Source organism: Thamnophis sirtalis, unplaced genomic scaffold (assembly GCF_051295495.1).
Source record: "Thamnophis sirtalis isolate CommonGarterSnake01/CBP01778 unplaced genomic scaffold, rThaSir2_p1.2 scaffold_3, whole genome shotgun sequence".
NCBI classification, from domain to species: domain Eukaryota; kingdom Metazoa; phylum Chordata; class Lepidosauria; order Squamata; family Natricidae; genus Thamnophis; species Thamnophis sirtalis.
Genome location: NW_028261383.1, coordinates 167,062,527 through 167,088,129, shown reverse-complemented (window position 1 = coordinate 167,088,129; position 25,603 = coordinate 167,062,527). Strand labels below are relative to the sequence as shown.

Here is a 25,603-nt window from a genome sequence, read left to right as displayed (position 1 = left end):
ACCAACTACCCTAGAAGAATTGTGCAAGAGTGAAAAAAAACACTTAAGATTGGAGAACTAAATATAACCTTAAGAGGTGCTTATGTGAGCTTAGGACAAGGCAAAAGGCACATCGGTAGGATGTGTCATTCAGGAATGGATTGTGGGGGTTCTTGGGCCACAATCTCAAACTCCTAGGGACCCACTTCAACAGAAAATAAAAGAGTCTTTCAGCCTGAAATCACAGAAATCTCAGCAACTGGACTGCTGTCATTTGCGAATACAAGACGTCTCCCAAGTTGCTAAGACGTCACCTGCAAGATTGGAGGCTTTGCTCATGAGAAAGAAACAAAATTGCTTGTTTAATGTAGGTTTGCAACACCATCAGATACATAAAGGGTAGAACATCATGATTGCATGGCATTCCAATGTGGGTCCAGGGAGTATCACTGCATGCGATACTTCTGGGACACCTGGTCACAGAACGGGTCAAGGCAGAGCAACCACACAAGCAATAGCAATAGCAGTTAGACTTATATACCGCTTCCTAGGGCTTTCAGCCTTCTCTAAGCGGTTTACAGAGTCAGCATATTGCCCCCAACAACAATCCAGGTCCTCATTTTACCCACCTCGGAAGGATGGAAGGCTGAGTCAACCCTGAGCTGATGAGATTTGAACAGCCGAACTGCAGAACTGAAGTCAGCTGAAGTAGCCTGCAATGCTGCATTTAACCACTGCGCCACCTCGGCTCTTAACTATCAAAACTCTGCCCCTTTGTACATGTGCACTATCGTGTTACACAAGCAAAAAAACCCATGCGAAACAATTCAGTGGATGCCACTGGTGTCAGGCAATGTTTTAGTCCTTGTTAATTTAAAAAATCCCCAAGAATACCACATTCTTGTGAGTCCAGTTTTCACTATTGACTATGTAGCATCACAGTGGTATCAGCTTTTAGTGACCACATTGTTTTATTTATGATAATTTGCTCTAACCTGGTGTTTCAGGCCTTCCAATGGTGTACTTCTTGTCACCGTATCTGAGTCCATCCATCTTGCTGCTGGTCCTCATCTCAGGTTAGAGTCTTCTCCAGAGAGCTACGTAGGTCTTTGCATAGCATGTCCAAAATGCCCACTATTATAAAGGATGTTCTGACATGATTCAGAGCAAGCGAAGAGCCAATTGGATTCATAGGATGTTAGAAAAACAGGTCAATTGATAGAAAGATGGGTGTGGCACTTCTGAATGAAATTCATCTGGTTGGCTTCCACTTCAACTGGTCATTGCCTTAGATTACCTTAAGTGTAATATGTGATATCAGATCAAACCAGTGGTGGGTCGTGACCCGACAAATGCGCGAATGACAAAAGCGCGCCGACAAAACCGCGGTGCTAAAACCGCGATGTCATCAACACGCCGACAACAGTGCGCTGACAACAGCGCGCCGACAGAAGCGCGATTTAAGTTAAGGTAAGGTTTAGGGTTAGGGTTAGGGTTAGGGTTACAGCGCGCTTCTGTCGGCGCACTGTTGTCAGCGCGCTTCAGCGCTCATTCGTCAGCGCGCTTTAGAACTTGCGGTTTGGTTACCGCGGTTTAGTCAGGCGCGCTTTTGTCGTTCGCGCATTTGTGGGTGAACCGTGGTGGGTTCTTACTGGTTCGGGTTAGTTCGGCCAAACCGGTAGTGGTTTGGCAGCCTGGGTCGCTGGAACCAGCAGCGGCCTTGGCTGCCACGCCCCTGAACCAGTTCTCTGGGCGGTGCCATAGGCGCCACCATCTTGCTTTTGGCTTTTGCACATGTGCAGAACTATTTTTATTGTACTGTGTATGCGTGTGCAGTGTGCATCAAGCGTGTGGGTGCATCAAGTGCGCGGCGCAGCCACCAGCAAACCGGCAGTAGTGACTGCCGGAACCCACCCCTGGATCAAACATGCATTTGGAGGACAGGAGACTTGAATGTACAACTGCAATTGGGACCAGTATTTCAATTGCTAAGCAAGGCAGTTGTTAAATGATCCACACTCAATTTTTTGACCCTTTTTGCAATGGTTGTTCAGCAAATCAATCATACGCTGTTAAGTGAATCTGACTTCCCCCACTGACGGTGCTCGCTGGGAGGTGTCTGGGAAGGCCACAAATAACAATCGCAAATGAGCCTGGGATGCTACAGCTGTTGTAAATATATGCCAGTTGCAAGCGCCCAAATTTTGATCACCTGGCCGTACGGATGGTGGAATGATTGAAAGAATGAGGAATAGAATAGAATAGAATTTTATTATTTGTATGCCGCCCTTCTCCGGGAGGACTCAGGGCGGCGAACAATTCAAGGGGGAAAAAGGGGAACATAAAAAAGACAAAATACAAATAATAAAAGTAAACAACAGTCGCACAACCATACATGTCGAGAGGGGGGGGAACTCATCACCCCCAGGCCTGCCGGCAAAGCCAGGTTTTGACGGCTTTTCGGAAGGCCTGGAGAGAGGTGAGGGTCCGAATCCCTGCAGGGAATTCATTCCAGAGGGCCGGAGCTGCCACAGAGAAGGCCCTCCCCCGGGTAATAGCCAGGTGGCATTGGCTGGTAGATGGCACCCAGAGGAGGCCAACCCTGTGAGATCTAATGGGTCTGTGGGAGGTAATTGGCAGCGGGCAGTCTCTCAAGTACCCAGATCAAGTACCCAGAGGAGCAGTCACAAGTCACTTTTTCATTGCCGTTGTAACTTCAAGCGGTCGCTAAACGAATACTTGTAAGTCAAGGATTACTCATAACGATGGAGTGCTGAATTCATTTAGAAGAGCAGTCGTTTGCCAGTAAAACATGTTAACAGGGAACGAGGCCTGGTGGCACTTCTAAAGAGAAGCTAGCATTTCAGTTCATTGCTATCTTAAATCACCTAGAAAGCAGCATCCCTTCTTCAATAGCAGAATTTATGATATATAATGCCTCGGATTTACTCGTTTTACCAGCTGTTGCACCTGGGAAGGGCAAGAGCCAGCACATCACGGATACAGGCAGAAGGCACACAGGTGGACAGGCCAGCTTTTGTCAGGGTGTAGCGACTTCCTGTGTACTCAGGAGGTAAGTAAACTCTAGCGTGACGCAGGGGTGCGTCACTTCTAGAACTTGCTTGGCATTCCCAGACTGGCACCCCAGAGGGTGGAATTTACAGGAACTTGCCTTGTTGGTTTCATTAGACTGGCATTCTTCCCAGCAATGGAATGTTCCACATTTAATGATGGGTGTGAACGTCAGGTCAAATCCGGGTGAGAGGAAGGCATAATGTTACCTTCGTTCAAGTTCTTTCTTCTAGGAGGGTCAGAATATAAATAATGCTATCTGTATATTATCCTCTGTATGGTGAATAAAGGCAGGTCCATGTAATATGTCTGGGGTGCGTTTGTGCACACATTGGATCCGTTGCGATGTTAGAGGAGATATTAGCGTGGATAACTTTCACCTAATTGGGTTCCTGCAGGAAGTTCAATAGGGTTGGGCAACCCAGGTATGCAGCTTGCTAGACAGCCCCTCCTCTTCCTTTATTTTCAATCCCCAGAACCTTCTAAGACAGTGTTTCCCAACCTTGGTGAGTTTAAGCCTCGTGGACGTCCAGAATCCCCCAGCCAGCTATATTAAGTTATCTTTAGTTCTCCAATCTGAAGTGGTTTTTCACTTCTTGCACAATTCTTTGAGGGTAGTTTGTTGAATACTTTGATTGAGGATACACTGAGTGCCTGGTATTGGGCCATCTCACTGAATCGGTTTTGTGTAGTTTTGGAAGTGCTAACCCCAAACCTAGAAGATAGTGAGTTCGAATCCTGTTTTACACATGAAAGGCAGCTGGGTGACTTTGGGCAAGTCTTGCTCTCTCAATCCAACCCACTTGACAGGGTGGTTGTTGTTGTGGGGAAAATAAAAGGCAGCCGTATCAGGCCGACCTGGGTGCAACATTAATTGACGGACCAGTTTTTTGCCCGAGCTTGATATCATGGGCTGAAGAGAGAGTGACTGGCCCAAAGTCACCCAGCCAGCTTTTTATGCTTAAAATGCGACTGGCCTCACAATCTCCTGGTTTCTAGCCTTGTTCCTTAACCACTATACCAGGGGTGTCCACACTTGGGAACTTTAAGACTTGTGGACTTCAGCTCCCAGAATTCCCCAGCTAGCTGGCTGGGGAATTCTGGGAGTTGAAGTCCACAGGACTTAAAGTCGCCAAGGTTGAGAAACACTGTTCTAAGATACAATGCCAAATTATGGGGGGCAAATTATCAGTGCAAGTTGCTTCTGAAAACAATGGACTGAAAGAATTGATCTGCTTTTTGAAATCTGAAGCTCTCCCTCTCTCTAACCCCCTCTCCCTTTCTCTCCTTCCCTCTCTTCCCCCCTCCCTCTCCATGACGCAGCGTGCCTGACTATAAACATATTTACTTGACCCTGATGTGGCAACTATAGACTTTAGTCATCAGCAAGAAGCATTTAATAGGCAAATGTGAATCACTGCAAGTGTGAACATGTGAACCACAGAGGACATTTGCGTTCCTATGAAATTTGGGGAAAGGCTTTTCAAATGCAGTCTTGTTTGTGTCTGTCAAATTGATAGCTATGACTGGCACAGCATGCAGCCCCATGGACAATTCTAGGGGCCTGCAGGGTAACCATGTAACACCATGTTGAGTGAGCTGCACTGGTTGGAGACCCCTGATATGTGCGGTCTTCAATTCTCTGAATTATGTTTATGTTTGTTTATGTTTATTTCATTTGTATGCCGCCCATTTCCCCCCGAGGGGGACTCAGGGCGGCTCACAACTCAAAACAAGGGAAGGGGGGATACAAACAATTTGACAACAACACAAAACAATACATAATTTAAAAGTGCAACAATCATACCATTCGAGATAGGGGCACGGTTCTTTAGCCCCAGGCCTGTCGGAACAGCCAGGTTTTAAGGACTTTGCAGAAGGCCTGGAGGGTGGTGAGGGTTCGAATCTCCACGGGGAGTTCGTTCCAGAGGGTCGGAGCAGCCACAGAGAAGGCTCTCCTCTGGGTAGTCGCCAGTCAACACTGGCCAGCGGATGGAATTCGGAGGAGGCCTAGTCTGTGGGATCTAATCGGTCTGGTGGAGGTAATTGGCAGCAGGCGGTCTCTCAAGTGAGTTTCCCAGCTTCAGCTCAAAAGAGCATTTTAAAAAAGACCCCTCCCTTCACTGATATATGATTTTATCCCCCCACCCTCAGGCCCAGGCAAGAGAGACTGCTTTTTCTTGAGATCCCACACCCCTTAGAGTTAGCTTCCACCCCAGAAAGACACGTTTAATGAGAAAATGAGATTGATGAGCTTCTTGGTGACAGCAACAAGGATTCAATTCTATTTTATTAAATACACTTCCACTCAGATTTTGACATTAAGGTCTTTGCATGATGTCTTCCTTAAATACTTCTTTAAAAAAAAAAAAAGGACACATATATCCATAAGTCAAAGTTATGCACCCAAACATGTAAACCAGACATCACCTCCTCCACCCCATCCCAGTTCTCCTTTGGCCAGAAGCCTTGAAAAGAGTTTGGGAAGGATGGGTAACAGAAATCCACCTGAGAATTCTCTTCTCCAAAAATATGCAGGAGTCCTTGTAAATAATAATACTCAAGTATTTACACCTGTTGAGATGTCCTTTCCTGGTCAAAGCCAGAAGTGAAACATCTTCTAGATAACTGAGAGGAGATTAAGCTTGAGTCAATGAATGAATGTGCTTCTCCCAGCTCAAGTTCCCTCTCATGATTCAGTTTCTTAAAAAAAAAAAAACTAGCCTGTAAAACCAGGTTACATTTCCTCAACCAGTCACTGAATCCGGTTGCTTGAGATCCAGTGGCTACCACTTGGACCACTGCCCCATCTTAGAGGGGAAAGGCACGGCCAGGAAACGAGGTCCTTCAACCACTGCTGTTGCAGACGGTAGCCCTGGGTGTTGCTGAGCTCTGGATTTCTTCAAGATGAAGGTGGGGGTCGCGTTTTAGCCAAGGGTGCAAAAGCACTTGCTCCAATGTGGGTCGTTCGGAAGGCTCTGGAGACAAACACCACTGGACGAGGTCTTTGAGGTCTGGAAAAGAAGAATTGCTTTTAGAAAGAGCTCTCCGTTCGGAAGGTATTCAGCAACCTGGCTTCTTGAGAAACTTGGATTACTTCCTCTTAATAGAAAGTCCCCAAGAGAATAATGAGTTCCTAAGAGATAGAAAATGGATATGCAAATGGTGGGGCCTTCCATATGCCCTCTACTAATGCAATGGCTTTCTGTATTGTATTGTATTGTATTTGGTTTATTTGTATGCCACCCTTCTCCAGGAGGGACTCAGGGCGGCGAACAACTCAAAGGGGAAAGGGAACATAAACAACAGTACACATAATTAAAATACATGAAAATCACACAGCCATACCAGTCGAGAGGGGAGGGGAACTCATCAACCCCAGGCCTGCCGGCACAGCCAGGTTTTGACGGCTTTCCGGAAGGCCTGGAGAGAGGTGAGGGTCCGGATCTCCGCGGGGAGTTCATTCCAAAGGGCCGGAGCTGCTACAGAGAAGGCCCTCCCCCGGGTAGTAGCCAGATGGCATTGGCTGGTGGACGGAACCCGGAGGAGGCCGACCCTGTGAGATCTGATGGGTCTTTGGGAGGTAATTGGCAGCAGGCGGTCTCTCAAGTACCCAGGTCCAATACCATGAAGGGCTTTATAAGTTACGACTAGCACTTTGAAGCGTATCCGGAGACCGATCGGTAGCCAGTGCAGCTCGCGGAGGATAGGTGTAATGTGGGTGTACCGAGGTGCACCCACAATCGCTCGCGCGGCTGCATTCTGGACAAGTTGAAGTCTCCGAATACTCTTCAAAGGCTGCCCCAATGCAATGCACCAGACAGCCTCTTCTAAGTCCAGTCCCAGATCGGTGACCAGTTGGGGAGCCCAAAAGGAAGGTCTGTGACCTTAAATGTGGCAGCCTTGCATAAAAAAATATGGGGCAGCCTGGGATGCCTTATTAGTTCTTAATCAGCTCTGATCAGATTGAATAAAAAAAAATCACATCTGAATTTGAAAGTAGATGTCTCCCACCACCCAGCTGAGAATGGAGGACTGATCCATCCTGGCCACCTAGAAATTCACTTAGATAAGATGGGAAGGGAGGACATTAATTAATTAATTAAGAAGCACTAGAGAGGACTCACCAGAAGAGACGGGAGTGCAGAACTGCACCTTGGCAGCCATGATTTCCTCATCCCGTTCAAATGGGATATCCCCACATGCCATGTCATACAGCAGGATTCCCAAGGACCAAACAGTGGCTGGGAGAGCATGGTACTGCTGGAATTCCACCCACTCTGGTGGACTGTACACCCGGGTACCTGAAAAGAAGACGAGGGAAAGAAACAGCTTGCGTCAGGCTCCAAAAACCAAGAAAGACACGCTCAGATTCTCTAGGCAGCTAACTTGATTGTTCCTCGCTAGAGATAGAAATCCTACGTACCAAATTAAAGCAGAGTACTTGCACCATACATTCTGGGAGCTATTAGGGAGCAACCATCTTTACCTTCTTTCTCCCACCCAAACCAACTAAACTGTGATGTTTCTTGCTCCTCTGGAATGCACTTCCTCCCCTGCTGTAAATACGGACAACATTCCATCACAGCTAGTTAGCATCACTGAGTAATGAGTCATGTATTTAGTTTAGGCTTGGATTTAACGTTCTTATGAGTTTTCCCTTTGTAGATAGCAATCTGAAGCAATACTTCCTCTCCTACAAATTAGGTCAGGCAGTCCAGGCTATCCAATCACTGTGAGGATGTTCTGGACCTCTGCCCCAAAGTCCTGTATTAGCATGACCTACTGTGTGAAATCATTTAGAGCAGCTATTGGGCTTGGAGGTTGGAGGAGGTTATGAACCAATTCATCTCGGGACCAGCAGATTGGAATAGCAATAGCAGTAGACTTATATACCGCTTCATAGAGCTTTCAGCCCTCTCTAAGCGGTTTACAGAGAGTCAGCATATCGCCCCCAACAATCTGGGTCCTCATTTTACCCACCTCGGAAGGATGGAAGGCTGAGTCAACCCTGAGCCGGTGAGATTTGAACCGCTGAACTGCTGATCTAGCAGTAGCCTGCAGTGCTGCATTTAACCACTGCGCCACCTCGGCTCTTCAAGAAGAAATGCCGGATGGACACTCACCATCAAAATCCGTGTAGACTGACTCCCTCAACAAGGCTGCAGACCCGAAGTCGATGAGCTTGAGGTTGCCGGAGCGCACATCCACCAGAATGTTCTCATCTTTGATGTCCCGATGGACCACCCCTTGGGCATGGCAGTGGCATACTGCTTCGACCACTTGCTGGAAAAAGTGTCTGCAAAGGTTCTCTGAGAGTGGTCCCTGCTCTGTGACATAATCAAAGAGATCTTGGCAATGCTCAAGGCGCTCCAGGATCAGGAAGCAGCTATCGGGAGTTTCGTACCAGTCCAAGAGGCGAATCACACCACGGTGCCCAGATCCTGACCCGACAAGTTTCATCAGGGTTACTTCCAGAGGAGCCACAGTTCCGTTGGGCTGAAATGGGATAGAGAGGAAAATTTAAATTGAGGGGCGAGGAACAAAAAGCAGTGAGACTTCTATACCGCTTCCTAGGGCTTTCAGCCCTCTCTAAGCGGTTTACAGAGTCAGCATATCGCCCCCAACAACAATCTGGGTCCTCATTTTACCCACCTCGGAAGGATGGAAGGCTGAGTCAACCCTGAGCCGGTGAGATTAGAACCGCCGAACTGCAGATAACAGTCAGCTGAAATGGCCTGCAGTGCTGCATTTAACCACTGCGCCACCTCGGCTCTTATACTAAAGGAAGCAGCCCTCCCCAAGTTAATATCCAACAAAAATATTGGAGCTGCAATTCATGGAATTCCTCACTTTTTTTTTCTAAGCCAGAAATCTAGGAATTGCTAATGCAATACTCTTGAACAGACCCTATTGCAGTAAGTTGAAATAAAATGTTTAAAAAATTGCTCAGAGCCTATTCTACTCCATAATCCTTGTTTAGAACCAGGTTTTATTTTTAGGTATTAGTCCTAAACAGCTAAAACCATAGTGCCTTATGAAGCAAACATGGGACACGGTGACTGGACCACAAAGCTGGAAAGAGGGGGCCTTATAAACTAATATCATCTCGAGGACCACCATTTGTTCAAAATCTGCTGCAAAGTATCCAAGTGCCCCAAAATCTATGCTGCAGATTTCTGGCTCACTTCTCACAGAACTACAATTTCCAGCCTTTCCAGAGTAAAAGGCAGAGCAGGATGCAGAATTGTAAAAGGCCTCCAGCACCCCCAAATTCTCACAGTGGGAAAGTCGATTCAGTGATGCTGCTTAGGGAGAGGTAGTGCATCCTTCTTCCCCCTGTTTATGCTCAACAAAGTCACGTCAGAAAAGTTCTACCTACCAAAGTGGTTTTTTTTTTAACTTTTTTGTGTACACCTGATAAAATTCCTTTGCCTTTCTAACTCTTCCACTGATTGTGTGTTATAAAAATTATGACGTGTGTTGTGAGATAAGAGAGAGGATGCAATCTACTTATCCCGGAGCTACACCTAAAGCAGCACAGGCAGGTAGGAGGAGATTTTTAGCCTGGCCCCAACCCACGGCTTCCATTCTGTCACTTGTTCTTCTCTTCCAGCCTCTGGTCAGGTATAATGTTTTCCCACTCTAAGTTCTACCAGGGTTGGAATAGGTATATTCCTTGATATTCTGTAAACTCACCAATTCAGCCCGCTCGGTAATCTTGCTCTTGGCAATGTGTTTGATTGCAACCTGTTGGGGAAAAAAAAATCACGGAGATCTGAGTTCCAGCACTCATCTTCCTTCCCACCCATAGAGGCGAAGCAGAATTAGATTTCCTTAGACCAAACCCGGTTCCACCACAAATGCGCGCACAACAAAAGCGCGCCTGACTAAACCGCGGTGACTAAAGCGCGGTGACAAAACCGCACGATGAATGAGCGACTAATTAGCCCTAAAGTGCGCCGACAAAAGCGCGCCGACAGAAGCGCGCTGTAACGGAACCCTAAACCTAATCCTAAACCTAACCCTAACCCTAAACCTTACCTTAAATTAAATTGCGCTTCTGTCGGTGCGCTGTTGTCGGCGCGCTGTTGTCAGCGCGCTTTTGACATTGTGGTTTTAGCGCCGCGGTGTTGTCGGCGAGCTTATGACGTTCGCGCTTTTGTCGGGTCACGACCAAACCCTCCCAGAGCAAGAGCTTTTTTATTCTGTAGAACTATCACTTCCCTGATCCCCCGTTACAGAAGGTGCTCGTGGAAGCAATGACGACTATTTGCCAAAAGCAATCCAAAGCCTAATTGCTAGAAGCCATCCTAACGTCCCGAAACAAATTCCCAAGCACATTGCAATGTATCCAAAGCAGAGCCACACTGGCTTCTACATAGCATGGATGGCCAACTCACCTGCAGTCCGTCGGTAACTCGGTGCCCAGCATATACTGTTCCAAAGCCACCTTTGCCAAGCAAATTGCCTCGCTTGTACAGCACTTCAAAGGATTCCTTGTCCTTGCCTGGAAAAATGCAAGAGAGAGGATTTGTAAATTTGTTTTAAATCAATATAAATCAGCAAAGCTCTTTACACATTGGCAGGCTTTCCAAGTGTTGCAGAAAATGACAGGCTTAGACGTCTCGGGGGTTCCACCACAAAACCGCGGTAGACAAAAGCGCGCTCGACGAAAGCGCGTACGTGACGTCATCACAGCGCGACGAAAACATCGCGCTGTGAGCGGTAAATGTAAAATTAAAGTGAAAACCTTACCCTAACCCCCCCCAAACCTAACCCTAACCCTAAACCTAACCCTAACCCTTAACCTAACGCTAAACCTAACCCTAAACCTAACCCTTAACCTAACGCTAAACCTAACGCTAACCCTTTTAACCTAACGCTAAACGTAACCCTAACGCTTAATGTAACCCTAAACCTAACCCTAACCCTTAACCTAACCCTAACCCTAACCCTTACCTTTATGTGAATCGGCTTGCTTTAATTTTAATTTTTATTTCAATTTTTTTCGTCGCGCTGTGATGACGTCACGTACGCGCTTTCGTCAAGCGCGCTTTTGTGGACCGCGGTTTTGACGGGTCACGGTCTCGGGATGCAAGGAGAAATTTATTAGCAGCCAGGTTCAGAAAACTAGCCAAAGACTAGTATTGCAAGTTCTGAACCACCTTCATCATTGAAGCACACATTCTTATACATTCTCAAAGGCAGCGGAACACGGACTTTGGGCTTTTGACATAAGGACATTTACTGGAACCTTTACTGGACTTCTGTGGTTTAAGGCTGATGACATTTTCCTGTCTTTGTACGTGACTTACAAGCAGGCTTTTCTCTCTCCCTTCTGCCACGTCTGACTTCTATATTTTAATTCACATTTTATCCTGCTTTAGGAGAAGGGGCAAAGGAGCTTCACAGGGCAGGGATGCCACTCAGTCTTTCAAGACAGCGGTAATTTGGTATTCACCCCCCCTTAGGACAGCATTGCAGGAGCAGCCCCCAGCCCCCAGAAGCACTGCTTTTTGCGCCTGGAATCTCACCCAGTCTCATCCAGTTTGTTGATGGGGAGAAACCAGAGCAGCTGGGCTCTGAAGACATTCTGTTCATTTTGGGAGTGTTGAAATGAGCTTTCAAATGTGTTTTCTCAGGTTATTTTTTTGTTGTTACCCTTGGATCACTTCAATGTAGGGAAATGAGGTGGTGGCAAAGCTTCAGGTGACTCACAGATGTGGCATCTGGACTCAGCCCCTCCTTCCGGGAACCAACTCTGTAGAGTTGACAGAGAGCAGGGCAATCTCTCTGAACTCAGCTCTAGTACAAACAATCTGGGTGGAGAGAGGAACTCCCGGGTCAGGATATCATGGGTCTGACTCTTACTATTTATACATCTCTTGCAGTGAGTGGAAGTTCCCTCTTTTATGTCAGGGGTAATCCTCTGTCTGTAACAGCTGTCTAACAGGAACAAGTCTGTGAATGACTATGAATGACGCTTTCTCTAGTAAGGCAAATACAGAGAAGGGAGAAGGTTGCACCTGTTGTTACTTTGCTTCTATCCTGCCTTGGGCACAAAGCCAACTGGGTAACATTGGGCCAGCCACTCTCTCTCCCTCTCTCTCTCAGCCCTTGGAAGAAAGCAAGGGTGAGCCACTTATAAAAACTCCGCAAAGAAAACCTCAGGGACTGTACCAGACAGTTTGCCAGAAGTCAGCGATGACTCAAAGCAAAGAGAGAGATGCTTCTGTTTATGATCCAAGTCCCATAAGGTAGACCTTTCGGTCAAACACCCCTTACTGTGGGCTGATATTTACAAACCCACATTTAAATCCACATACACAATCCCGTGACCCATCAAAACCGCGTTCCACAAAACCGCGGTCGACGAAATCGCGTATGTGACGTCATCACAACGCGACGAAAAAGATCAAAAAATTGAAATAAAAATTAAATTACAGCAAGCCGATTCACATAAAGGTAAGGGTTAGGTTAAGGGTTAGGGTTAGAGCATTAGCGTTACGTTTAGCGTTAGGTTAAGGGTTAGCGTTAGGTTTTTCGTTACGTTAAGGGTTAGGTTTAGGGTTAGGTTTAGGGTTAGGTTAAGCGTTAGGTTTAGGGTTAGGTTTGGGGGGGTTAGGGTAAGGTTTTCGCTTTATTTTTACATTTTTCGATCTTTTCCGTCGCGCTGTGATGACGTCACATACGCGCTTTCGTCGACCGCGATTTTGTCGTCCACGGTTTTGTGGTAGAACCCACAATCCAGGCTGCCCTTTTCTCCTAACAGTAGACCTCTATTCTTCCTAGTATTGTACTAAAGACACAAGAGTGAATTGGCAATCTTCCCTAACAACAACAACAACAGGAACAACAACAACAACACTTCTGCTATTTACTCTATATCCTAAACCACAGATAGTCTTGTAAATGAGTTACTTCTGTTTAACCACCAGTCCTTTGTGTGGCAGCTTGACAGTTAATAGCCCACAAAAATTTACCTGATGGTTCACTTAATCTGATTACTAGAAGGGGCTGGGAAGCTCTCTCGGATTTGAATGAGAACTTTAGGAGGAGGGAAAGATTCCTAAACGGAGGGAAGGAGAATAGTTGGGAGAGAACAGAATGCAAGGGAAATACCAGATAGTTGGGAAGAAATAAACAAATGACTAGATGGAATGAAGTAGGACTGTGGTGGGAGTCTGAAAACCTGCTTGGAGGGAGTCTGGATCTTGCCCCTTTCTCTAGAGCAGGGCTGTCCAAACTTGGGAACTTTTAAGACTTGTGGACTTCAACTCCCAGAATTCCCCAGCCAGCTGCTGGGGAATTCTGGGAGTTGAAGTCCACAAGTCTTAAAGTTCCCAAATCTGGACACCCCTGCTCTAGCCAAACTTGAGAAGCAAAGCAGGGATTCTCAAAAGATCCATCCGCCAAGTCTTGGCTTTCCAATTGGAAAAGGAAACTTAAACTCAGCATCGTAGGACCGAGCGAGCTCATTCTCCGAAGGGATGGGCACCGACTCGCACGCGCGTCCTTCCGCCAGCAGAGGGCAGCCCTGAGCCGCGGCTGCCCGCTTCCCGCGAAACGATCCCGAGCGGTTGGGCAGAGCGAAAGTTTCGCTCGTCGCCCCACCTGACCGGGTCCTCTGAGTGTACAAGCACGGATCCCTGAACATCAGGTCGTTACACACCCATAGTATTAGAGGTGATAGAGAAACAGAGAGCGTACCCGTGTACGTGTGAGCCGTCGAAGCTTGCGAGAAGAGCTGCAACAGGTGCAGCTCCTCGAGTCCCGATACAACCCGCCCTAGGAAGGGAAAAGAAGCCCCAAATCTTTACTGTTCACGGAGTTTTGTGACTTGCTTGTTACAATTTCTCTCTCAATCCAGACATTGCCTCTTTTCAAAGCACAACCAGGTGTCATTCCCGCAAAGAAACCGTTTGTTAGACCAGTGGTCTCCAACCTTGGCCACTTTAAGACTTGTGGACTTCAACTCCCAGAGTTCCTCAGCCAGCAAAGCTGGCTGAGGAACTCTGGGAGTTGAAGTCCACAAGTCTTAAAGTGGCCAAGGTTGGAGACCACTGTGTTTAGAGACAACCGTGGTTTTTAAAAACCGTGTTGTTGTTGTTGTTTTAAACAAAGCTCTCCTAAATGCTTTGCACAGGTCCATTCCCAGGCGGTATACAAGAGTACCGAGAGGTGCTACGTCGAGAGCGGTCTCCTTGGGGCGCGCTCATTTAAAAGCAAGCTGAATGTGTAATTTAGGGACCCAGAAGCCAAGATTGGCAATGGTCCCCTGGCACATTTGCTGAAAAGCTTGAGCGGGATGGTGCGTGGAGGGGGAGCAGGGTTTTAATCGGAGAACCCTCCCGGCTGCAGTCAGTCAAAGAGCCGAGGTGGCACAGTGGTTCAATGCAGCACTGCAGGCTACTTCAGCTGACTGCAGTTCTGCAGTTCGGCTGTTCAAATCTCACCGGCTCAGGATTGACTCAGCCTTCCATCCTTCCGAGGTGGGTAAAATGAGGACCCGGATTGTTGTTGGGGGCAATATGCTGACTCTGTAAACCACTTAGAGAGGGCTGAAAGCCCTATGAAGCGGTATATAAGTCTAACTGCTATTGCTATTGCTATTGCTAAAGGTACCCCGAGGTAGCAATTGATTTGGAAACCGTCCCGCTTCCCACCCCGCTTCTAAAGTTTTTTTTTTTTTTAATTAATCCGCAAAGGTGCAAAAAAAAAAAATTTTTTTTTTAAAAAGGGCGCGATGCCTTCGGATTAACGACACAATCTGGGTCCAAACACTCAACACGCGGACCTGCATGTACATTAGAAAATTTAGTCTTTGCATCGGTTCGTTTTAGCGCGTCGCGCCAATCCGGCCCGTTTTGACCCCGTTTACGGTTCTATTCGGGTCGGTGTCTCGCTTAAAGAGCCCAGAGAAACGGATCCGTCCCGTCGTCAGGTTGAAAGGGTTTGGCGAGGGCGCCCGCGGAAGCGAAGCGAAGATTCCCAGCTCACCTGCCGGACTCCAAGCGACTTCGCTGCGTTGTGGGATCATCCTCGTCACCGACGCGGCCAGGTAAATCCCCGGGGGCCGATCCAGGAGCGAGAAGAGAGAGCGGAGCGGGGCTTTTTCTTAAGCCCAGCTTTAGCGAGCTCCCTGCCCCGGCATTGTTAATCAAAAACAACAAATGGAGAGAAATGAAATCCTCTGCCCGGCAAATCGGCGGAGTTTCGGCGTCCGCCAAATAACGCGCGTCCCTCTCCGCTTTCGTGTCTAGGCGCTTCTCTTTCCACCCCCAGCGAACATCCCGAAGCGTTCCATTCCCTGCCGCGCTCTGGCCTATCAGGGAACGGAGCGCATTTGCATCGCCCCGCCCACCCACCTGCAAGTATGCAAAAGAGGGAGGGAGGAAGAAACGGAGTTCAGGGAAGTCCCCGCCCGTGTCCTGGAAAGATCTTGCGCAATGGGCTCGAATGAAAATAAAAATAAACGTAAAGCGGTTACGTTGTGGAAACGGAGCTGCGCCCGCCTTCCTGGCTGTTTCTAGGGAACAACAGTCCGCACCCTTTACTCCAAAGTCAGCTGAGTTCCTCGGAATTTCAGTTATTCGTTGGAAGCGGAAAAGGAGAGGGCTGGGCTTCCCTTTTCCATGGGACTGTAGTGGTATCAATGAAAAGGGTCGCTGGTTGCAACTCTGAACCAAGAATCAGTAGTAGGTCCGTTATTACTCTCTTGTACCATCAAAAAAGAGTAAAGGAATTGAAATGGAAATGGGCTGGTCCCATAACAAGAAGAACTGATGCCAGGTGGATTGAGGATGGATCCCACTTGATAGAAAGTGTCTTTCAGGGTTCCACCACAAAATCGCGGAGGACAAAATTGCGCTCGACGAAAGCGCGCATTTGACGTCATCACAGCGCGACGAAAACATCGCGCTGTGATCGAAAAATGTAAAAATAAAGCTAAAACCTTACCCTAACCCCCCCAAACCTAACCCTAAACCTAACCCTAAACCTAACCCTTAACCTTTTAATTTTTTTCGTCGCGCTGTGATGACGTCACATGCGCGCTTTCGTCGAGCGCGATTTTGTCCTCCGTGGTTTTGACGGGTCACGGTCTTGCAGTGGATAAATCATGGCTCAGATTATGATGCTGATGCCCTTATAATGGTTAAAGGTAAAGGTTCCTCTCCCACATATGTGCTAGTCGTTCCCAACTCTAGGGGGCTGTGCTCATCTCCATTTCAAAGCCAAAAAGCCAGCACTGTCTGAAGACGTCTCCATGGTCATGTGGCTGGAAAGACTAAACGCCGAAGGCGCGCAGAATGCTGTTACCTTCCCACCAGTGGTGGGATTCAAATAATTTAACAACCGGTTCTCTACCCTAATGACCAGCTGGGTAGACGTGGCTTGGTGGTCATGTGACTGGGTGGGCGTGGCCAACTCAAGGTCACTCAGGTCGATGGGCGCTTCGCCTTAGCTGTGACAATGTAATAAGGGTTAACCGGAGAGGCAGTTTCTGTAAGCAGGGCAATAAAGATTAGGCTAGAAACAACACCAGAATGTTTCCTTCCTGCCTTCCTTACAGGATTAGCCCTGTAAAGTGGGAAAAAAACAAAAGGAGATTTCTTCCAACAATCGGTTCTCTAACTACTTAGAAAGTTACCAACAGATTCTCCCGAATAGGTGTGAACTGGCTGAATCCCACCACTGCTTCCCACCAAAGGTGGTCTCTATTATTCTACTTGCATTTTTACATGCTTTCGAACTGCTAGGTTGGCAGAAGCTGGGACAAGTAACGGGAGCTCACCCTGTTACACAGCACTCGGGATTCGAACTGCTGAACTGCCGACCTTTCGAGTGACAAGCTCAGCGTCTTAGTCACTGAGCCGCCACGTCCCTGCTTATAATGGTTATTTACCATTAAATGCTGCTTGTCTCCCTTTCTGACTCTCTAACTTCCTCTGGCCACAATGGCTGAAAAGAAGTTCCACAGTTTTTTACGCATTTGAAGTGGGAAACTTGTGAATGGTGTCTTTAAGGATTGTTATGGGGTTTATGTAATTAAAGAAGAAGAAAAAAAATCCAGTATTAAAAATCCAGCCTCACTCTATTTACTAATCCGGTCACCAATGGGTAATTAGTTCTACAGAAAGGTTGATATCCTTGATAGGATCGGTGGGTAGTGAGTCAGGCAGGTACTGGGATCTTTCTGAGGTTCCAAAAACTTGACCAGAGCATCCAAAATAGGCTGGGAAAATGTTTAAAAAGCCATTTTGAACTCCTAAGCCACTGTAAACATGACAATGTCTGTCTTCTCTGTGACTGGTGTGGTTCATCTGTGGTTTGTCTCTGTGTCTCTGTTTCTGTGTCTGTCTGTCTGTCTCTCTCACACACAGAGACACAAGAAAGTAGGCTTCCTGAGTGAAATAATATGATGCACCTTCACTCTTTAAGGGAGATGGATATTCTCTTAAAGATGGAAGAGAGAAAGTTTGTAATACTGTACTAGGAGCAGAGGTGGTGCAGTGGTTAGGGTGCAGTACTGCAGGCCACTTTAGCTGACTGTGATCTACAGTTCAGCGGTTCAAATCTCACCGGCTCAAGGTCGACTCAGCCTTCCATCCTTCTGAGGTGGGTGAAATGAGGACCCGGACTGTGGGGGCAAGTTCCTGACTCAATTTGCTAAAAAAATTTGTAAACCGCTTAGAGAGGGTGAAAGCCCTATGAAGTGGTATATAAGTCTAATAAATAAATAAATAAATAAATAAATAAATAAATAAATAAATAAATAAATAAATAAATAAATAAATAAATAAATAAATAAATAAATAAATAAATAAATAAATAAATAAATAAAAAAAATAAATAAAATAAAATACACTACAGCTATTTTAACTTGCTAGGGTGAAAATGGTCTAGCAAGATCATTAATAGACGTGAGAAGCCAACATATAAAATGGGGACCAGCTTGGGAGGAGACCTGGTGCTTGTAGACCAGGGGTGTCAAACTCAAGACCTGGGGGCCAGACCCGGCCCATAGGCTGCTTAGATCTGGCCCACAGGGCCATCCTGGGAACAGTGAGGGACCAGCCTGCGGTGCCTCTGTCAGTGAAGACACGCCCCCAAGCTCCATTTCCGGCTGTGATGGTCTCCTGCAGCCCTCTGCCAGTGAAAACAGAGCTTGGGTGGGTCGTTATCAGAGCACTCGGGCTTCCACAGGCACTCCTGACATGAATGGTATCGAGCAGCGTGGCACGACATAATCGCGGTAGACTAAAGCGTGCTGACAACACCGCGGCGCTAAAACCGCGATGTCAAAAGTGCGCCCACAACAGCGTGCCGACAACAGCGCGCTGACAGAGGTGCGATTTAACTTAAGGTAAGGTTTAGTGTTAGGTTTAGTGTTAGGTTTAGGGATATTTTTAGGGTTACGTTACAGCGCTCTTCTGTTGGCGCGCTGTTGTCAGCACGCTGTTGTCGCGCGGTTTTGACAGTGCGGTTTTGTCACCGCGCTTTAGTCACACATGCTTTAGTTTACCGCGGTTTTGTGGTGGAACCATCGAGCAGGCCATGCCCACTCTGCCCCCCCAGGCCAAACACAACCCTGATGTGGCCCTCAATGAAATCAAGTTTGATATCCCTGTTCTATACCAAAAAGAATGTATTTGTGTTTTGTCAATACTTCTAATCTCCTAGCAAAGGTTTTTGTTCAAACCAACCATCCCAGTTAAAAGACACATTGCTCAGTACGGGTAGCCCTCGACTTACAACCATAATTGAGTCCAAAATTTCTGTTGGTAAGCAAAACAATTAAGTGAATTTTGCCCGGCTTTATGACCTTTCCTCCCAGCTGTTAAGTGAAACACTGCAGTTTTTAAGTTAGAAACATGGTTGATAAGCGGATCTGGCTTCCCCCATTGACTTTTCATGTCAGGAGGTCACAAAGGGCAATCACATGATCCCGGGACACTGCAACCGTCGTAACTACGAGTCAGTTGCTGAGCATCTGAATTTTGATCACATGGTCATAGATGGATGCTGCAATGGTTGTGTGAAAAACTGTCTTAAGTCACTTTTTTCAGTGCTGTCGTAACTTTGAACGGTCACTAAATGAACCGTTGTAAGTTGAGGACTACCTGAACTTACCAATGTGACCATCAGCATACTTACGAATTCGCAATTTGGTTGGATTCACACATGTTCAATCTTAACTACATCACAGATTAAAATGGGTTTGTGAATCTAGCCATATCACCTGATAGAACAACTTAAAATTTATATACTACCCAACACCCAGAAATTCTGGGTGATTTATATCTTCTTGTTTTTTACTCTTTATCTGCCACAATTAATCTCTATTACTCGTGCAGATATAAACTTCGGGTTTTTTAAAAAAAACATTCTGGCCGGGAATTAATTTGATGCTGAAATCTTGCATGTTGTTGTTTTGAGTTGCATGCCAAAATTGCTTTTGCCTTCCACCTTTTGCTTGCCAAACATAGCAGTTAGCAGTTAGACTTATATACCACTTCATAGGGCTTTCAGCCCTCTCTAAGCGGTTTACAGAGTCAGCATATTGCCCCCAACAACAATCCGGGTCCTCATTTTACCCACCTCGGAAGGATGGAAGGCTGAGTCAACCCTGAGCCGGTGAGATTTGAACAGCTGAACTGCAGAACTGCAGTCAGCTGAAGTAGCCTGCAGTGCTGCATTTAACCACTGCGCCACCTCGGCTCTAACATTCCCTAGTCCAGTGTTTCTCAACCTTAGAAACTGTTAAGATGCATGGACTTCCAGCTCCCAGAATCCCCCAGCCAGCATCACGTCACTGGGATAGCACTAGACAAATCTAACCTTTGTTTATGTAAACAATATCACCACTTTGATCCTATTTCTGTCACCACTCTCATCGGCGTCTTTCAAACGCTATTAGGGTTGAGGAACGAAAGCTTACTTTGCAAGCTTACTTTGCAATTTAAAAAGAAATTTAAACCACTGCGTGCAAATGCAGACCGGCCCCATAGATTAATACTTCAGACAAACCTGAGAGAAATGGAGGGAAATCCCCGGTCTCAAAAGCTTAAGCCCTGGGAAACAAGAGGTCAGCCTCCTTAACAGGTTGGAGTTGCAGCTTTGGTCCTTCTCTCCACGTCAACGGCAAGAGCAGGAGGGAAATCAATTCCTCATACCTGTTGAAAATTCCTTGCTTGACATTTTCTGGGCAAGCCCCACAGCTGTAGGTCTGAAGAGCAAGTTTCTCAATCCTGCCTGTCTTTTTTCCTGGGGTGGATGGAAGGCATGAGGAAAAGGCTTGGGAAGGACCCATTGCTCCTCGGTGTGGATCCTACTGCAAAGCAAGCCCAACAGGATTCCTTGCACTGAAGTCATTGGCTTGCCCCTGTGGGTAGCCGAGCCTGAAGAACAAGGTCCCAGCTCAACGTCAGCTTCTGTCTGAGGCAGGAGGCCTTACTGAGAGGCACATGTGGAGGGAAGTGGAGCCTTTGCTGCGTCTGCTCTGGCCTCAACTTTCCCCTCCACTAGTTGGGTACGGATTCACAACTACTCCTTGAACCGACTTTGCTCTTATTCATGAGGGGGGGGGGGTAACATGCTGTGCTCAATCCAGGCCTATTCACAGCAGGAGAACAGCAGGGTCCTTCCGTGGCAGGACAACGACAGCAGCACTTCTTAAAGAGTCAGCTAATTGGTGGTAACTACCTGGTTCACGCTTTGTGCTAAATTAGGTTCTCCAACCTTGGCAACTTGTTAAGACTGGTGGACTTCAACTCCCAGAGTTCCTCAGCCAGCTGGCTGAGGAATTCTGGGAGTTGAAGTCCACCAGTCTTAACAAGTTGCCAAGGTGGGAGACCCGTGTGCTAAATGATCTTGTGATTTGGTTTAGCATTCTGTGTGGACTCAGATGCCATAAAGGGAGGATTCTGTGTTTACTACCACCCAGACTTCCATGTCTGCATCAAGGCTGCTTCTGAGATGCTTTGAGGGCAGCATAGAATGACCCAATCTTAAGGCACACAAGACCCCCACCCAAAGCTTTGAGTAGGGCCCACAAAGTACCTTAAAAACTGTCCAAATTGTCGTTATTATATTTTTATAGAAAGGGCTACATATAGGGGGAAATATCACTTAGATTTAATTTACAGCATCAATTAAAAGGAAAGATTAAGCTCAAGGCTACCTTACACCTTTATTTGTTCTTGTCCTGCCTTGTAGGGTGGGAATCCATCCCCCCAGGTGTAGTATAAATCTTGGATATATCCTCCGGTTCCACCACAAAACCGCGGACGACAAAATCGCGGTCGACGAAAGCGCGCATTTGACGTCATCACAGCGTGACGAAAACATCGCGCTGTGATCGAAAAATGTAAAAATAAAGCGAAAACCTTACCCTAACCCCCCCAAACCTAACCCTAAACCTAACCCTAAACCTAACCCTTAACCTAAGCCTAAATCTAACCCTAAACCTAACCCTTAACCTAACGCTAAACCTAACGCTAACCTTTAACGTAACGCTAAACGTAACCCTAATGCTCTAACCCTAACCCTAACCCTTACCTTTATGTGAATCGGCTTGCTTTAATTTTATTTTTATTTCAATTTTTAATTTTTTTCGTCGCGCTGTGATGACGTCAAATGCGCGCTTTCGTCGATCGCGCTTTTGTGGACCGCGGTTTTGACGGGTCACGATATCCTCCTTCCCTAAACTGTGACCTCTAGGTTATTTCATATCACTGCGATGGTTGGGAATTATTGGAAGTGACCACATTGATGAAGGGTATCCAGTGGACTGATGGAGAGATCAGGTTCTTAAAAGCTTACTTCTTAATACCTAGAGTTGGTCTAGTAAGAGTATTGTCCTAGTGCCGAAGAGTGCACAATATCCCGAAAGCGTTCCCAGTCCTTCTCAGCATTTCCCTCTAATTGCAGCTCTGAGAGTTGCTTGTCAAAATCTTCTGCTAGTGTAGCTGCTGTGTTGGGTTTCCTCTGTTTACTGACGTTGATCCGTTTCATCGTAGCTTTGTTTCCCTGTGGACGTCTCTTTGGCTTGATGGGAAAGCTTAATTTGGAGATGATGTGTCTATGGTCAGTCCAACAGTTAGTGCTCGGCATGGCCTTGGTCATCCTTACATCCTCTCTGTCTTTCCTCTGCACAATGACATAATCAATAAGATGCCAGTGTTTGGAGCATGGGTACATCCAGGACATTTTTTAGCGAGTGGGCAGGCGAAAGATGGTATTGGTGATGATTAGATCGTGAGCCGCGCATGTCTTCAGTAGTAATAGGCCATTGCTGTTGCATTTGCTCATTCCATTTTTTCCAATGATGCCATTCCAGGCAGAGTGATCGGATCCTACTCTGGCGTTGAAATCCCCAAGTAGAATCAGACTGTCGGTGCGCTTCAGGGATGAAAGTAGGGCATTGAGATCTCCACAAAACTTGTCCTTTACTTCATTCAGATTCATCATTGTAGGTGTGTAGGCGCTGATCAGTGTGGCTTGTTTTCCTCTCGGTTGTGGGAGATGCAGGGTCACGAGTCGGTCGTTCATGCCCTTGGGAAGACTGGCAAGTTTGCAGACATGATTCTTAACCGCAAAGCCAACTCCAGATTCATGGCGTTCATTACTGTTGTGTCCACACAAGAATAACATATATAACCACCTGCTGTTTCTGTGAGCTGACCTTCATTGGCTAGACGAGTTTCACACAGGGCCACAATATTGATGTTAAATCTTGTGAGCTCTCTGGAGACCAGGGCTGTTGTTCTTTCTCTTCGACTTGCCAAGAGGTTATCTTGAAGCGCAGGTACATTCCATGTGGTAATGATGAGTGGTATCACCTTACGTTTTGTTTGACGTTTTGTTATTGAACCGCATGAAATGGGATCTCCTCCAGCCATGGTAAGCTGGCCAGGGTTCAATAAAGCAAGAATGTTTAGGGCACCTTTTCTAGCCCCTTCCTCTTACTATGGAGGTGAGCAGTGTGGTTCTAAAGAAGGCTGCTCAGCCACTCAGATAGATGCCGAATCCAGCAGTTGCTTTGGTCAGCAAGAAGACAAGCCTGAGCCACATGTGTGCAGGTCCGCGGCTACAGCTCCTAGTGTATCCACATCTGCTGCTTCGCCACTCGTCCATCGCCACAGGACTTTGAAGGTTCATGAGAATTGGGAATGTCAAGATTTGCGCTTAAAGTGAGGGAGAGGTGCGCATAGTCAGCCTCACTCCCTCTTCCCAGATTCCATCTTGCTCAGTTGGAGATGGGCTGGGCGCAGTGGTTGACCAGTGTCTTTTGTGTCTTGCCATACTCTTAAGTGTACCACATCGCTTACAGGGACCGTCTTCATGACCGTTGTCCTAATCGAGTAGGTTTCATCCGCTCAATCCGCCCTAATCTATCTTCATATGCTTGGGATAGACAAGTCCCTCTTTCACCAAAGGTCAATGACCCAACGGCTACTCTCAACCTGGTTTGTTGAAGCTGTTGCCCAGGGTGTGGCCGCTACGCATGCTACAACTATGAGGAGCCACAGGTGGGGACCAAAGGTGGACAACCTGCCCTAGAACAACCTGCCCTACAAGGACATGACATACCTCTACACAGAGGTGCTACCCCTCCCTGAACACCCCATACACCCCTATATAATAAACCAAGTGTTATAAACTTCTCGTCAAAGCAAAATTGATGCCAACTCAGTTAAATAAAGTTTAATCTATAATTAGAAATCTAGCTCTCACATCCATCAAGATGTGAGCATCCAAAGAGGTATTGTTGGGGACGTATACTCAGGTCAGCAGTCATAACCTATGAAAGGGGTGAGGTGGTAGAAACACTTGATCCATTAATAACATTCATGTACTTTTGGGTATTCATAGAACCTACTGAACTTTAATCACAAGGACAGGGTTCACACTATGCTAAAAAGTGGCTGGCAAATTTCTGCTTCAGTGAACTGCACAAATATAGCCGGCGTTTGATTGGACAAGACCGGTTCTGCTGCCACATTAGTTGCAGCATTATAAGTTTCCACTTCCTTCCTAAGAACTGCCTAAGACAGTGATTTCCAAACTTTTTCTTTCATTACCTGAAACCATTTATCAGAAAGTCTTTACGGACCAATCCTAAGCCCCTTCCTTCAGCACCAGCACTGAAACTTTAGTAGTTGAATAAATGGTTGTAACTGGTACTACCTTTATTACAAAAACACATTTTTGAGTGATCTTTATGTCATTTCAACAGATTACCATTGGTGAATTCATTGGTTTATGTCTTAATAGGAATACTTTGGGAGATTTTCAAGTATTTTTTTTAGCACGCATGACAATCTTTAAATCAATTTAAATATCCTTGTTGTGACAGGTTTGTTTGTTGTCACCAAAGAACCACTTTTACTTAATGATGGGTGATTTACCCTGATTTTGGAAGCACTGGTCTCTTTCCTCACACCTCCCACCCCACCCCACCCCACTGTCCTTAGACACAAATAGCATGTGGCTACCATCCTCACTTCACTTTACTTATTTCTGCACTACTCCAGAGGTGGGTTCCTACCAGTTCGCACCTATTCGGTAGAATCGGTTCGTCAAATCTACCGAACCGGTTAGAAGAGGTTCCACCAGTGGACCTGGAAAGCAGGCCACACCTACAGAAGAGGTTCCAAAATTTTTTGAAACCCACCACTGGTCCTTGTATATGATTATTCTACACTATCATGCTCATATTTATAAACCTCAGTGCCTCTGGGAAAGGTAAGGATGACTCCTGCGTTTGTGGTGCAATCAGAACATTCCGTGTGTTGAAGTTGTTTTAACGCAAACCAAAGATGCCTTTTAAAAAACAAGTTTACATCATATTCTTATGCATGCCAGGGCTGTGTGTGAGGTAATTTAAGGTGGTTCGGACAAGTGTCCTCGGCATCTTCATATCTGGTCACATGGGCAGCAAGCCACTCCCATCCGGTCACATGGGTGGCAAGCCACTCCCACAAAGAAGGCCACACCCACAGAGTAGGTTCGAACAATTTTTGAAACCCACCACTGCACTACTCCAATGTTGGAAACAGCTGCATCTTCTTCTAATATCTCCTGAGATGTCAAAAGGTGTGTCCGAGGACATACGTTAGAGGATCCCTCCACCCCAAATCTCTGCTAGCCAAGTTGCAGTGCAAACTGTCCCCGCATACCAGAAAAGTGAGATAGGATAATGTTCTAGCAACATTTACATTATTGAAATACATAAGAGCTCCTGTCCACCTTGTATTTTAAAGCAGAGGAAAGTGTATATGTGAGGGGGGAGGGGAAACCAGGATAAACTAACTGATCAAATATTTTAAATTTGACATCCCGCCATCTGATCTGCAAGATGCAACAGGAACTGTTACCATCCGGGTAGTATTTTTTATTGCTTTTCTATTTACTAAGCTTCATGCAAATAATGTAAGAAGTAACTAGCAGTCAGATAAATGATTCCTGCCCACTTCCTCTTACGTTGGTTTTCTGCTTGTAGTTATTTACAGGGAAGTATTTCCCTAGACACAGCAGCCAGGCA

General features: G+C 46.4%; 1 protein-coding gene across 1 annotated transcript; it reads right to left on the bottom strand.

Annotated features, from left to right (window-relative positions):
• Nucleotides 1–5,416: 5,416 nt before the first annotated feature.
• Nucleotides 5,417–15,347, bottom strand: PIM2 (Pim-2 proto-oncogene, serine/threonine kinase). Its single transcript, XM_087710785.1, has 6 exons — nucleotides 15,055–15,347; nucleotides 10,455–10,561; nucleotides 9,751–9,801; nucleotides 8,178–8,550; nucleotides 7,179–7,355; nucleotides 5,417–6,065 (listed from the first exon to the last, which is right to left on the bottom strand). Exons 1-6 carry the CDS (start codon nucleotides 15,092–15,094, stop codon nucleotides 5,899–5,901), a joined length of 915 nt encoding a protein of 304 aa, XP_087566911.1. The 5' UTR covers nucleotides 15,095–15,347; the 3' UTR covers nucleotides 5,417–5,898.
• Between the last annotated feature and the right edge of the window lie 10,256 nt (nucleotides 15,348–25,603).

What these genes read in the sequence shown, in the direction of transcription:
- PIM2 (XM_087710785.1), bottom strand. Translation starts at nt 15,094, where the DNA reads ATGATCCCACAACGCAGCGAAGTCGCTTGGAGTCCGGCAG. An exon ending in TTACCGAGCGGGCTGAATTG is followed by an intron (nt 8,551 to 9,750) that starts GTGAGTTTACAG and finishes ATCCCATTTCAG; the next exon opens with CCCAACGGAACTGTGGCTCC. An exon ending in AGTCTACACGGATTTTGATG is followed by an intron (nt 7,356 to 8,177) that starts GTGAGTGTCCAT and finishes TCTTCTTTTCAG; the next exon opens with GTACCCGGGTGTACAGTCCA.